The sequence below is a fragment of the Nansenia antarctica genome (genome assembly GCF_963989245.1).
Source record: "Nansenia antarctica genome assembly, chromosome: 3".
Lineage (NCBI taxonomy): Eukaryota > Metazoa > Chordata > Actinopteri > Argentiniformes > Microstomatidae > Nansenia > Nansenia antarctica.
The window spans coordinates 40,823,787-40,836,424 of NC_137688.1; the positions used below are offsets into that span (position 1 = coordinate 40,823,787).

General features: G+C 42.9%; 1 protein-coding gene across 1 annotated transcript in view; it reads right to left on the reverse strand.

The window, feature by feature from the left end:
• Positions 1-9,102, reverse strand: part of pitpnm3 (PITPNM family member 3) — a gene marked incomplete at both ends in the record, with an annotated part of 106,681 nt that extends 97,579 nt beyond the window's left edge. Inside the window, one exon of the mRNA XM_080525234.1 lies at positions 9,078-9,102. Within this exon, the coding sequence (XP_080381360.1) occupies positions 9,078-9,102 (25 nt within the window). The remainder of the gene's footprint in view (positions 1-9,077) is intronic.
• Positions 9,103-12,638: the final 3,536 nt, after the last annotated feature.

Below are 12,638 nucleotides of genomic sequence, written 5' to 3' on the forward strand. Positions count from 1 at the left end.
TGAGAGGAATAGAGGACAAACAGCCCTAGTTACAGCCCTAGTTACAAGGCTGTCTGTCCTCTATTTCTCTCATCCTCCTTCCTCATTCCTCTGCGCCCTTCATGGCTATGGTGTGGCTATGGTGTGACAGAGACAGGTAGCCATGTTGTGCATTGGCCTATCAAATATGATCTGAATATTCACAATGACAGCTCAAAGACGTACAAGTTATTTTGAAATAGCTAAACTATTGAGGCGTGACCACCCGGATCATCAAACATTTTGTTAGTGAATAGTCAACAGGGTCACAAAAAACACATGGAGAGGAAAAGGCACACATTAACTGCAATTCTGCAAAAGATTTGAGAATAATTAAACGTGAATCTACCCGGGAACCCATTATCCTCCAGTGCCACCATATTCCAGAACTGTAACCTATCTGGAGTGTCCAGAAGTACAAGGTGTCAAGTGCTCAGAGACATGGCCACGGTAAAGAAGGCTGAAACACGACCACCACTGAATAAGATTCACAAGTTGAAGAGTCAAGATTGGGCCAAGAAATACCTGAAGAAATAGCTGAGGACCTTTTTTCAAAGGTGTTATGGAGAGATGAAATGAGAGTGACTCTTGATGCAGTAGATGGATGGGCCACTAATGGACACTTGATGCAGTAGATGGATGTGGCTGGATCACTAATGGACACATGGCACCACTTCAAGTCAGGCACCAGCAAGGTGGAGGAGGGGTACTGGTATGGGCTGCTATGGTTTTTATGCAGGACAATGCTCCATCACATACATTCCAGTACTCTACTGCTTGAAAGTCGCTGCTTCAGTGAAAGTAGATCATGAACAGATCAAGCAGCTGACAGACTCCATGGATGGAAGGCTCATGGCAGTTACTGAAAAGAAGGGTGGCTATATATATATTATATATTATGGTCACAGAATATTTTTTACATTAATAAAATGTTATTTAATTATCATTTTGTGTTAGTTATTTGGTACACTTACTATAAATATGTTGAATAAATAAGTGAGTTAGAGAAAAATATATTTGTAATAAGTTGCCTAATAATTGTGCACACTTATATATTCCCCTAGAAAGACAATATTTGTATACATTCAGGTTTGAGGTTCAATTACATTTTGGATTGACTGAGAGCATTGTATTTGTTCAACAATACAATTAAACCAATACAATTTGCCTAATAATTGTGCACGCAGTGTATGTATGCTGGGAGCCTATGCATTTCTCGGGAGGCAACAACTTGTCTGGCTACTCAGCAATTACCTTTTGCAGACGCAGTGTGGCTAAGCATTAGGAATGGAGGCAGGCAGGGCAGGGCCAGAGAAGAGGTAGGGTCTTCCCCTTGAACTTAGCTACAAGACAAGCCCATGTACTGAGCTTGGCGACTAGGAAGACACGAGGAAGGAAGACATCATGGTGAAGTGGAGATAGGAGTTGCGTATGCCGCGGGGTCACAGCAGAACAAGACTGGACTGGAGTTTCAACAGTGACAGTCTCAGATGAGACACACCAGGACAAATAGGAGTAATCTATCAGATTGTTCACCACACAACAGGAATAGCCAAAGGTGCAGCATTGGTGTGCTTATCCAGGTAAAAGTGCAATCAATAAGGCATTACAGCCTTTTTACATCACCCTAAAAGCATACAGTATTTGCAGTGTTTGAGTATCTTCCCAAAACTGATGGCATTCTGAAGTCATGTTGTCTTTTCAGAAAGAGACTGACAAAAACCCTTACTCAAGAAGGATTCTAGCACAACTGCTTCTGAACATGGCACCTCTTGGCCTGCATTTTCCAGTATAGGCTTGCCAAATGCTCAACAAGCAGCACCACAATGTTCCCTAAACTCCACAGAGACGTTAGTTAATATATTCAGCCCCTGACCTCTGTCATGCAAAGCAGTTAATTAGAATTTAATGGCTGTTTGTCATGACGAGGCAGACAGTGGCTCTGTGTTGGCCAGCACAGCCCCGCGATGCACAGTGGCTGTCCCCCCGCTGCTCGCTGAGGTCACAGAAAGGGCCATGTTGTTGGTACACCTGGAGCTCGGAGACGGTAGCCCATTATGCACTCAGGAGGAGAGAGTTCGCTACACTCTTAGGAAGAGAAATGTCTTGTCACTTTGAAGAGCCTTTAGTTCCATGTAGTACTTGGGTTTAACATGTACTACATGGAACTACATGGAACCCAAAATGTTTCCTTCTCCTTCTGAACTCCTTCTACGCCCGGTTCGACGAGGGGCGAACGGAGGTAACCACAACACAAACACCACTATCTCCAGCTCTCAGCAGCCTCACCCTCACAGAGCATGAAGTGAGACGCGTGCTGAAGGCGGTGGACCCCAGAAAAGCCTCAGGGCCGGACGGCGTCCTGGGACGGGTGCTGAGGGACTGTGCCGACCAGCTGGCCGGGGTTTTCACCAACATCTTCAACCAGTCCCTGTCCCAGGCCACCATCCCACCCTGCCTGAAAACCTCAACAATCATCCCAGTCCCGAAGAAAAACACGGTGAGCTGCCTAAACGACTACTGCCCGGTGGCACTCACACCAATCATCATGAAGTGCTTCGAGAAACTGGTCCGGGCCCACATAGTCACATGCCTCCCGCCCAACCTGGATCCATACCAGTTCACCTACAGAGCCCACAGGTCCACAGAGGACGCCATCGCGACGACTCTCCACTCAACTCTATCCCACCTGGAGAGGGGGAACAGCTACGCGAGACTGCTTTTTGTGGACTTCAGCTCTGCTTTCAACACTATCCTCCCAGACAGGCTAGTGACCAAACTACTAGACCTGGGACTATCACACTCCATCTGCGCATGGATCAAGGACTTCCTGTCTGACCGCCCCCAGAGAGTGCGGGTGGGCTCCCACACCTCCACAGCCCTCAGACTCAGCACTGGGTCCCCCCAGGGCTGCGTGCTGAGCCCCATCCTCTACAACCTCTACACCCACGACTTCACCCCCGTCCACCCCAGCAACTCTATCATAAAGTTTGCAGACGACACCACCGTGGTGGGCTGCATCTCGGGGGGGGGACGAGGCGGCGTACAGAGATGAGGTGGAGCAGCTGGGCAAGATGTGCAAGGTTAACAACCTGCTGCTGAACCAGTTAAAGACCCAGGAAATCATCGTGGACTTCAGGAGGAAACAATCTGAGGTCCAGCCCCTGCTCGTCGATGGAGGGCGCGTGGAGAGAGTCTCAACTCTCCGATTCCTGGGGGTGCACATACAGGAGGACCTGTCCTGGAGGACCAACACAGCAGCCATCATCAAGAAGGCACAACAAGCCCCGCGGTGGTGTAGCGGTCTAAAGCACTGGCCACTAGTGCATGCTGCCCACCGGGCCGGGGTTCGTATCCCGGCTCGCCAGACCCGGATATGGCCAGGGCACACACGGGGAACGGCATATTGGGCGGCCGCTCCCGAGGGGGGTATAGGAGTAGTTCCGGACAAGGATCCGTCGCGCAACAGCGCCCCCGTCTGGTGCTGGAATAACGGTGCTGGGCTCGAGGAGCCAGTCAGCTAGTCTGCCTGGCGGCCTCCTCTGGGACTGCCGGCCGCGGGGTCGTGCGGCGGATCCCTCGCAATAGGCAGGGGATAATTGGATGCTAGGTTGGGTTCAATTGGCTACCAAATTGGGTGAAAAAAGGGATAAAATCTGAAAAAAAAAAAAAAAAAAAAAAAAGAAGGCACAACAGCGGCTCTACTTCCTGAGAGTCCTCAGGAAATACCACCTCAGACAGGAGCTGCTTGTGACCGTCTACCGCTGCACAGTGGAGAGCATCCTCACCTACTGCATTTGCGTGTGGTTCTCCAGCTGCACAGCCGCAGAGAGGAAAGCGCTACAGAGAGTCGTGAGATCGGCCCAGAAGATCATCGGCGCCCCCCTCCCCTCTCTGGAAGAGCTGTACAACACACACTGCCTCAGGAAGGCCTCCAAGATCTCCAGGGACCCATCCCACCCTGGGAACGAACACTTTGTTCCCCTGCGCTCAGGCAGGCGGTTCAGGACCATGTTCGCACGGACAAATAGACTGAAGCTCAGCTTCTACCCTAGGGCCATTCAGGCCCTGAACACAGCAAAGACCTAGGTTCTAGGCCCTGGTCAATCTAGACAATTTGATGGCAGCTACTAGATTGTAAACATAAGTGCAATATTGAAATACAACTGTGAACATTTCAAACCTGCTACCTGCGACACTTTAATGAATGTGCAACAATACTATGTGCAATATGACAACCCTTGTGTACATGTACCTAGGTTCAGATATAGGAAAAAGTTAGGATATTTATAGCATAGCATAGAGTACAGCACAGTGTTTTATTGTATAGTATAGCAGTATAGTATAGTAGATAGTGTACATAGCCTTTATTTATGTAAACCAGCTCTTTTCCCTTTTTTATTTTACCCTTGGCCCTCTTGTTTTTAGTCTTTTTTCCAAGCACCAGGGGAGCCCCCCCTCCTAAATTTCGTTGTATGGTACCTGTACTGTATTAATGACAATAAAGACCATTCATTCATTCATTCAAAGGGTCGTCCTTATCTAGAGGGACAACCTGAATAACCCTTTTTGGTCAGAATCTTCTGGGAGGGCAGTAGCAGCTCTCTGACACAAACTACAGGTATTACAAACTACTTTATCAGGAGGAGCTCTCTTTCATAATTGAAATTTGTGGTAACACATCAGTGGAACACATCTTTGTGAAAAATATCACCCAAAGACATAGGTCTCCACTTGTGTGGAAGGCATTGGAATTTGTTAGAAGAGAGCAAGACCGGCTTCTATCTTCTTTTTGTGAATGCATTGATGGAAGTTGCCAGCATGAGGGGTTATGACAATGAGAGAGAGAGAGATAGAGAGAGAGAGAGCGAGTGTGCTGACTGTCACTGCTTCCTCTCATACATGTCTATTTTTAGCTCTGTGCCGAATCCCAATCATTGTGCAAATCAGGAAGGACGCAATCAGTTGGGCAGCAACCGAAAAAACGGTTCCAAATTCAACTATTTCGAGCGGAACGCAACTACAGTATGTCCTGATAATAAATACAGACTCTATTGGGAGTGATGCAAGTTCAAGGAGTGAAGATAATTACAACAAAGATTAGAACATTCTAGAGCAGTTTCCTGGCTCCTTGCCAAAGATTATTTCACTTATGTCTGAAATAACATAAGATTGTTGCCAATGTCTAGTATTGGTTCTTGGCAAAAAACAATGGAAGTCAATGTTAACTACTGTAAATTAGCATGTTTAAAATATGCTCAAATCATCTCAGTCATGTAGTCATTGAGTCTTTTCAGAGAATTTGTGATTATTTGTGCTTGAAATTTCAAACATGCAAGAGAGATACAATTAGAGAGAGGAATATAGATCAGTAGTTAGATAGTCCATTGATTTCTCACATAAAACGTTTTTTTTTGTGTCTCTACTCAGCTCTCTTCTCCTCATGAATGAGTTTTGTTACTGGTAGGAAACAGTCACAATTAGGTCTATCGTCTCGCTCTACTTATTAATCTTCAAACAAACAAAGGCCTTTGAAAACTAGAAATAATAATCAAAATCTAACAATTCAAGTAACAATTTAGCATTTACTGTACATGGACTGGACTTTAAACATTGTCTGACCTCAAATGGGATCAAAGAGAGAGAGAGAGATACAGGATTTGTATATTATACATAGTTTTGTACCATATATCCATACAAAGCCTATGTCTTCACGTCTGAGAGTCATAGAGAATTCCATGGTTGTTTACTGTATGCAAAGCACATAGCCTACTGTACTGTATCACTGATCCACCATCCAACGCATTCCACCATTCAAACTGAGGTCACTGCAGAGCCATATTATCATAGTCATTATGTCTGTATATATATATATATATATCTGTATGGCTCTGGCTCACTCCTACTGTATATAGGTATATACGTATACTCTACATGTACTGTTTCATCTGTATTCCAAATGTGCTTTAGGGATAGGCAAGAATGGGAAGTACAAATGTGTCTTGGGATATGAGGTTCAACATTCAACCACGGGCTGAGCCCACCCCTGCCCATAGCCACTGCTGGCCTTGCAGGGGACACTGTAATTACACGTTATATAGGTCATTCTAGTAATTCGCTTGTAATGTAATGTTTACTGGGTTTGTTATTACACAAGTAGAATAAGGGACGTGTGTGATAACAAAAACACAACTCCATCATCATGTAAGTACAAGGAAATAACTAAATAGAGTAACTATGCAACAGAGCTAAGAAACAGCATCATGAATATTCAAGTAGACATCATGCCTCATTGCCATTGGTAGAGGTTAACGAGAAGATTGACATTGCCTTATCAACAAGCTGTTTGATTTGAGTGGCTTTCTACAACAACACTGTCGCACACTATGAATCAAATAATTATCTTCATCTGAAAATTCTGATTTCATTATCAACTAAAAGGATGTTATTGCTTATTGGTCCACTGCTGATATTTGGTAATGAAAGACTTGCAATACAGCAAGAGAGAGGGGAAAAAGAAAGATATTAAAATAATGCCATGAAACAAACTCAGAAAAAGCTCTCAAGTGAAGATGAGTAAGATTTTAAAAAGTTAATTACTACTAAGAGGAAATACTTCCTGTTTACAAACCACAATGCCAGAGATCAAATACTCCAGTCAACAATATTGATTGAAAATAGATCTAGACCTTGTGTTATGAATACAATACTGTAACCAACCTGTATAAGGCCAGCTATGCTATGGGAGTTAGTTCCCTTGGCATTGTGGTTAGTGTGGCCGGTTGGTAAGCGGGAGATTGGGGTTCAAGACCTGCTTAGGGTGAGTAACTCTACCCTGATGTTTGCTACATTTTGTTATGAGTGTATTTTTAAATAATTATTTTTATTGATCAATAAATTGGTAGTGATGTTGAATGTACATTGTAGCTGGAGATGATTCACAGAGAACCTGTCCCCAGATTAATGTGGTTTTAATGTGGTTTATTTCCCTATTGTTGTCATGGCGACGTTAACTGCTGGAGAAAGTGTTGTGTGTTGTTTGTAAATGTAATGTAAATGTAATGTAAATGTAGCTGTAAGAATATGTCTGAGTCAGAAATAAATCTGGCCTCACTATCTGAGTCTGTCTCCGTTGCAAATCTGATATTTATATGTAATTGCCTACTTACTTAAATGTGTTATTTGTATATGCACTTTATCTTGCATGTTTACAGACACCCCCTCTGAACCGAACGGTTAAGACAATGATTAGCAGCGCTGTAGTTAACCGTTGCCAAACCAGGCAGCACACAGGCTGTATGATTGAAATGATTGATACTTTTAATTAGCCTACTTTTATATATAACAGCATATTTTAGGTTTATTGTGATTCTATTAGCCTATTGGTTTTAAATGGAAGTATCTAGTGAATGCATGATTATTAACATATTTTTTCAATATTAAGATTTGTATACTGTGATTTTGATCTTCGCAGAACATTCTGTTGCCAATGAGATGCTGGGCAAGAACAAAAGAGAGTACATGCAGAGGTAGTTAAGGAGTGTTTGAATGGGATAGTTGAGGCTATGTTTGAGGGAAAGGAGAAACAGGAGATATACCATTACAAGTCAAATACCATTATCCAACTGCACTTCGACCAGGAGAACAGAGTTACTTGTGGATGACATAGTAAAGCAGTTAACTGAGCATATCAAGAACGCACAGTGCATTTCACTTGGTGTGGATAAAATGATAGACAGTACTGACAAAACCCAGCTATATGTGTCTTCGTCAGATAGGCCTATTTCAGCTAGGTCAAGGAGGAATTCTGTGAAGGCGTACTGGGCCTGACCCCACTCCATAGCCACACTAGAGGAGATGACATTTATGCAGCCATCATGATCTTCTGGACAAAGATGGTTACAGCAGCAAATTCGCAGCAGCTTGACCAATGAACATTTGGATCAGTGTCTCTGTCTGGCAATCACACCTTTTGGGCCTAGATTCAAGCAACTGATTGCAGGCAAACAATCCCATTTCTCCCACAAGGCTTGAATGTATTTTGACTAACATGACTGTCTTGAACTTGAGTGTATGTTGCTTAAAAGTTATAAGTGAGCTGATTAAATGTTATTTTGTTATGGACCTCTAACCTTCAGATGCGGACCTTTGAGTAATACGTTTGAGAACCCCTGCCTGCATGGCTTGCAGGGGCCTCCCCATTGGCTGTCTGTCAGGTATATAGCACAATTTTCTCTGTCACGAATTACCGGTGTTGTTCCGAATTCTCACTTCCCGCAGATTCTCACTCCTCGCTTCGTTTCAATACTTAATGTACGCTATAACATCCACGATAATGAACTACGAGAGCATTTAAATACTTAATAGTTTACAGTAATACATTTATGTATTATATTATTTAATAGGCTAATAATTATAATGTACGCTATAACATCCACGATAATTAACTACGAGAGCGCGTAAATGTGTAATACATGTATATGTGTTATATTATTATAATAATTTTTGAGAACCTCTTGGTACCCAAGAAAGCACATGCTTGTAGTTACAACAGGGAACAAGCCATTGTATATTTTAGGTTGTAATAGTTAAGACGAACACATCGCAATGCTAAGCGTAGGGGAGTGAGAATCTGCGGGGAGTGAGAATTGGGCATAACACCGTCATGTCGGGCTACTCACTGAGACATCAGACATCACCGATAAAGTACGCACACGCGCCGTTCTACACACAGACACACACAGACACACACACACACACGCACACACACACACACGCACACGCACGCACACGCACGCACACACACACACACACACACACACACACACACACACACACACACACACACACACACACGGGCATACCCGTTATTCGACTACTTGACAGGTAGGCTATGCTGCCACTACTACGCATTCCAACAGATTGCCTTGGCGCGGACGTCCAATCCATCACTACATGATTAAGGTCGCGACGTTGACTGCTACCAGTAACATATATAACATAGCCTACACCGGAGAACACCATATAGGCTAAACATATTTTAACAGATTATTTCTTACCTTTTCCTCTCATTTCCTTTGCCATCCCGTCCTCTGTGTCTATACCCAGGTTAGGTGAGGAGTGAAGACTCGTGTGTTAATTGTGTCTGATAGTTTTTACAGAGTGGGAGCTTCCTCTGTCCTTCTCTTCTCCGCACCTTGACGCCCGTCAAGCGGAGATAGAGGCAGAGAGGTTGCGCTGTTGGTCTTGTTTAGAATTATGCAGCTGAGATCTAATTCAACTGTGACAAATCCCCATACAGTGGATCTGCCTCTGGTATTGAACACACTTTCCATTTGTATCTGTGCAGACTTCGCTCATGCAGCCCTCCCTCCACTGTTGCAACTGTTTCGAGGTCCAGTGTTCGACTGCCTCCAGTGGTGCGCCCATGTGTACGTTGGACTTGGAATTAGTCGGAGTCTATTGTTGGATCGCGTTTGTTCTTTTTTCTCAATGACATTATGAAACTTGGCCCACATGTTATTGTATAATCAACCTACACATACTATAGCCTAATGTAGGCCTACAGGGAAATTATTTGGAAATGTGCATAGGCCTACATTATTAGTAGCCTACTGCCCAAACAATCTCGAAGCCAGAAGTAACATAGACTATAAAGACTATAACCTTGCCATCACTCTTGCTATTTACTCCAGCACTGCTCCTCCACATCAGTCTGGTCAGTGTCAGTGACCTATAAAGCACAATAAGACCTTGCTCTTGATCCAAAAACACCTTGCAGACCCTTGAATTGATTAACTAATGACTATGATGGATTGTGCTGTAGCCTATGGGATCAGTGGAAATGCAATTAAACACAGAGTTGAATTAGTCTGGAGTCAGTGATCCAGGGCCTATATCTGCCATGTTTTATAGATCTCCCTCTACCATTGTTGACTGTGGAGATGGATGAACATAATGTATAGTGTGACCACATGACCACACAAAAGGTTACTCTGCACCTGCATGTGCCATTTTATGCAGATTGATAGAGCCAAATGTGAAGCGGAGGCATCACTGTCCAATCTGTATGCTGGCCATGCGACACTATTTGTACAAATCAGGACTTGGCCAATGGAAAAACACTTCTTGCAGGATATTAAGATTCTAACAGGAGAAAGTAAAAGGTAACCAGCCTGCAGGAACGCAGAAAGACAGCATGATGTATAGCATTGATTACACAGAATGGCCTGACTGACTAGACGCAAGCAGAAAAAAAGGCTGATTCAATTAAACCTGTTTGCCTTTACAAGTAATCTCGTCCATGGTACCGAGGGCGCTGTGCCAAAGCGACAGCAGCAAGTTCCTGTAGACGTGACATCCACCCATCTTAACCCATTACCATGACTGACGGTTCACAAGAAGACACAGCAAATTAATATTTTGCCAAAAGGTTTATTGAACATAAATATAAATAACATGATTTTTGATTATGTTATAAAATACAGTAACCATATTGAAATCTCAAGTTAATTCTAACTCTGTAAACAAACAATCTGAGCAAACAATCAAAAACAGATAGACAGAATCAGTGGAAAGGCACAGGCTTGTGAGAGGATGTTGATCATTTACTGTTATGAACTCATACCCAGAGATATCTCTGAGAGGAGAGGGGAGGCAGACCCAGAGTGTGACAGTCAGTGTGTTGGCTAATAACCAATGACCTTTGAACTACAGGCCAACTGTTGCATTCCATCAAACATAAAATACTGACATCCTGCATCTTCAGACTGTGACCATGTGTCATACTGAGACACGGGATGGGACAATACCTAGCTCGACTGTCAGTGCCTTAAGATTCCCGAGAGCCATTGAGGAAGAAAACAAGGTCATTTTGCTCTTGTTGTGGAAGCAGAGATTTCATAAATCAGACCATGATGACGTCAGACATTCCTCCTCAGGGAGGGGGAAGTGCACGTCTCAGCTGGAGCTGCTGCACTGTCTTCTCCCTTAGCTACAGCACTTCTCCTCAGTGGTAGTGAAGAGTACAAAAATATCTTTGTTTTTTGTTTGGTAAAAATGTCAGTGTCTAGATAATGGCAAGGGCAACATCGTGCCTGGTACTGTCTGGATCATAATGAAAGTTTCCGTCTTTCTCCCCTACAGTATTTCCCTCGAATAGCACTGCTAGCATATGCACTGAATATTCAATTTGAATTCTAAAAAAGTATCTGAAATATCCCTGAGGAAAACCAAAAAAGGTTCCTGTCCAACACGAAGCCTAATACATAAACAAATCCCCAAACATGACTAGTCATTATTCACTGTCACAGTAATTCCATAATCACAGTCATGGCCAGGCCATTCTGACCATTAGAAAAGTGACACTAGGAAACCATCATCACAGAGCATCTGTATTTCATATAAATAATAAAATAATATAAAAAATAAAAAAATACATCTGATGACATGAGAATATGTATCTCATCTGATATGAAGTGAAGCAGCACCCAATTCATCATTCTGAGAAGGAGAAAAACATAACATAATTGGAAGCAAAAGTATTAAAACGGTCGTGTCTTCAGTCATGATTCAAAATCATAGGCTATGTACTATTCAACATCACAATAAGAAAACATAGCAAAGTAGAACAAATCTATTTCATTATGATTTCTAAAAACATCATAAGCTTATTATATAGAAACACAGTGGTGGATTCTGTTGTTGATACATTTCTGTAATGGGGCTGGATGTGACTGATTTATAAACAGAGTTTGATAGACACTGTCTTGCACCATGACAATGGAAAAAATTATTCGAAATTAGCCTTTTCACCCCCAATGAAGAACAATTTATTTGTCCATTTCAAGTGTTTCAAGAATTCTAGTCTACTATAAGGCTGTCAGCACCTAGATAACAATTTGTATTTTTTAAACATTTGGGGAGGAAAACTTAGAGCAAAACAAGTGCGTAAGCATGTGAAAGTCTGCACGCATTCAAACGGCCCCACAACACAACACAGCAGCAGCCTCAGAGAAAGAGGGGCTGATGCAGGGAGAGCTAATTCGCTCAGTCACTCTGTCCGCTGTGAGAGGCAGAATCCCTGAAGGCCAACTCAACATCTGGATGGGTCCCCTCTCCTCTGTCACTGTGTCACAGTTGCTTTCATGTCCAGACAGCCACAGCACTAGCAAAGATCACGCTCCCTCCAGTGTGTACCAATGAGACGCATTCTTATTTTTGGCATCATTGTTTATCAGTAATTATTTTGGGGGCCTAATCGCTAATCCGTAATTTGGCTTTTAAGGTATTTATTATTACATACTGTATCAAAGCAAAATGGGCAATTAAGAGACAATACGCCATTTTCAATAAATTAAGAAACAAATGTATCCCCAAATACCATAATCGTATAATCCTCTGCAATGTCGTCATGTTCTCTCACAGCTAACTTACCCATTTCTCCATAGGGGCAATAGGAAGGAACATGTTGAATGGGAACAACAAGCTTATGCTCCACACTACACTCAATTATTTATAGATGATTCCAGAACACAAAATCAAAGTCTTAATGTTATCGCTTCATCTTCATATTATAATGTTATCTCATTATTTTGTCCTCACTCCCTCTTCACACTATA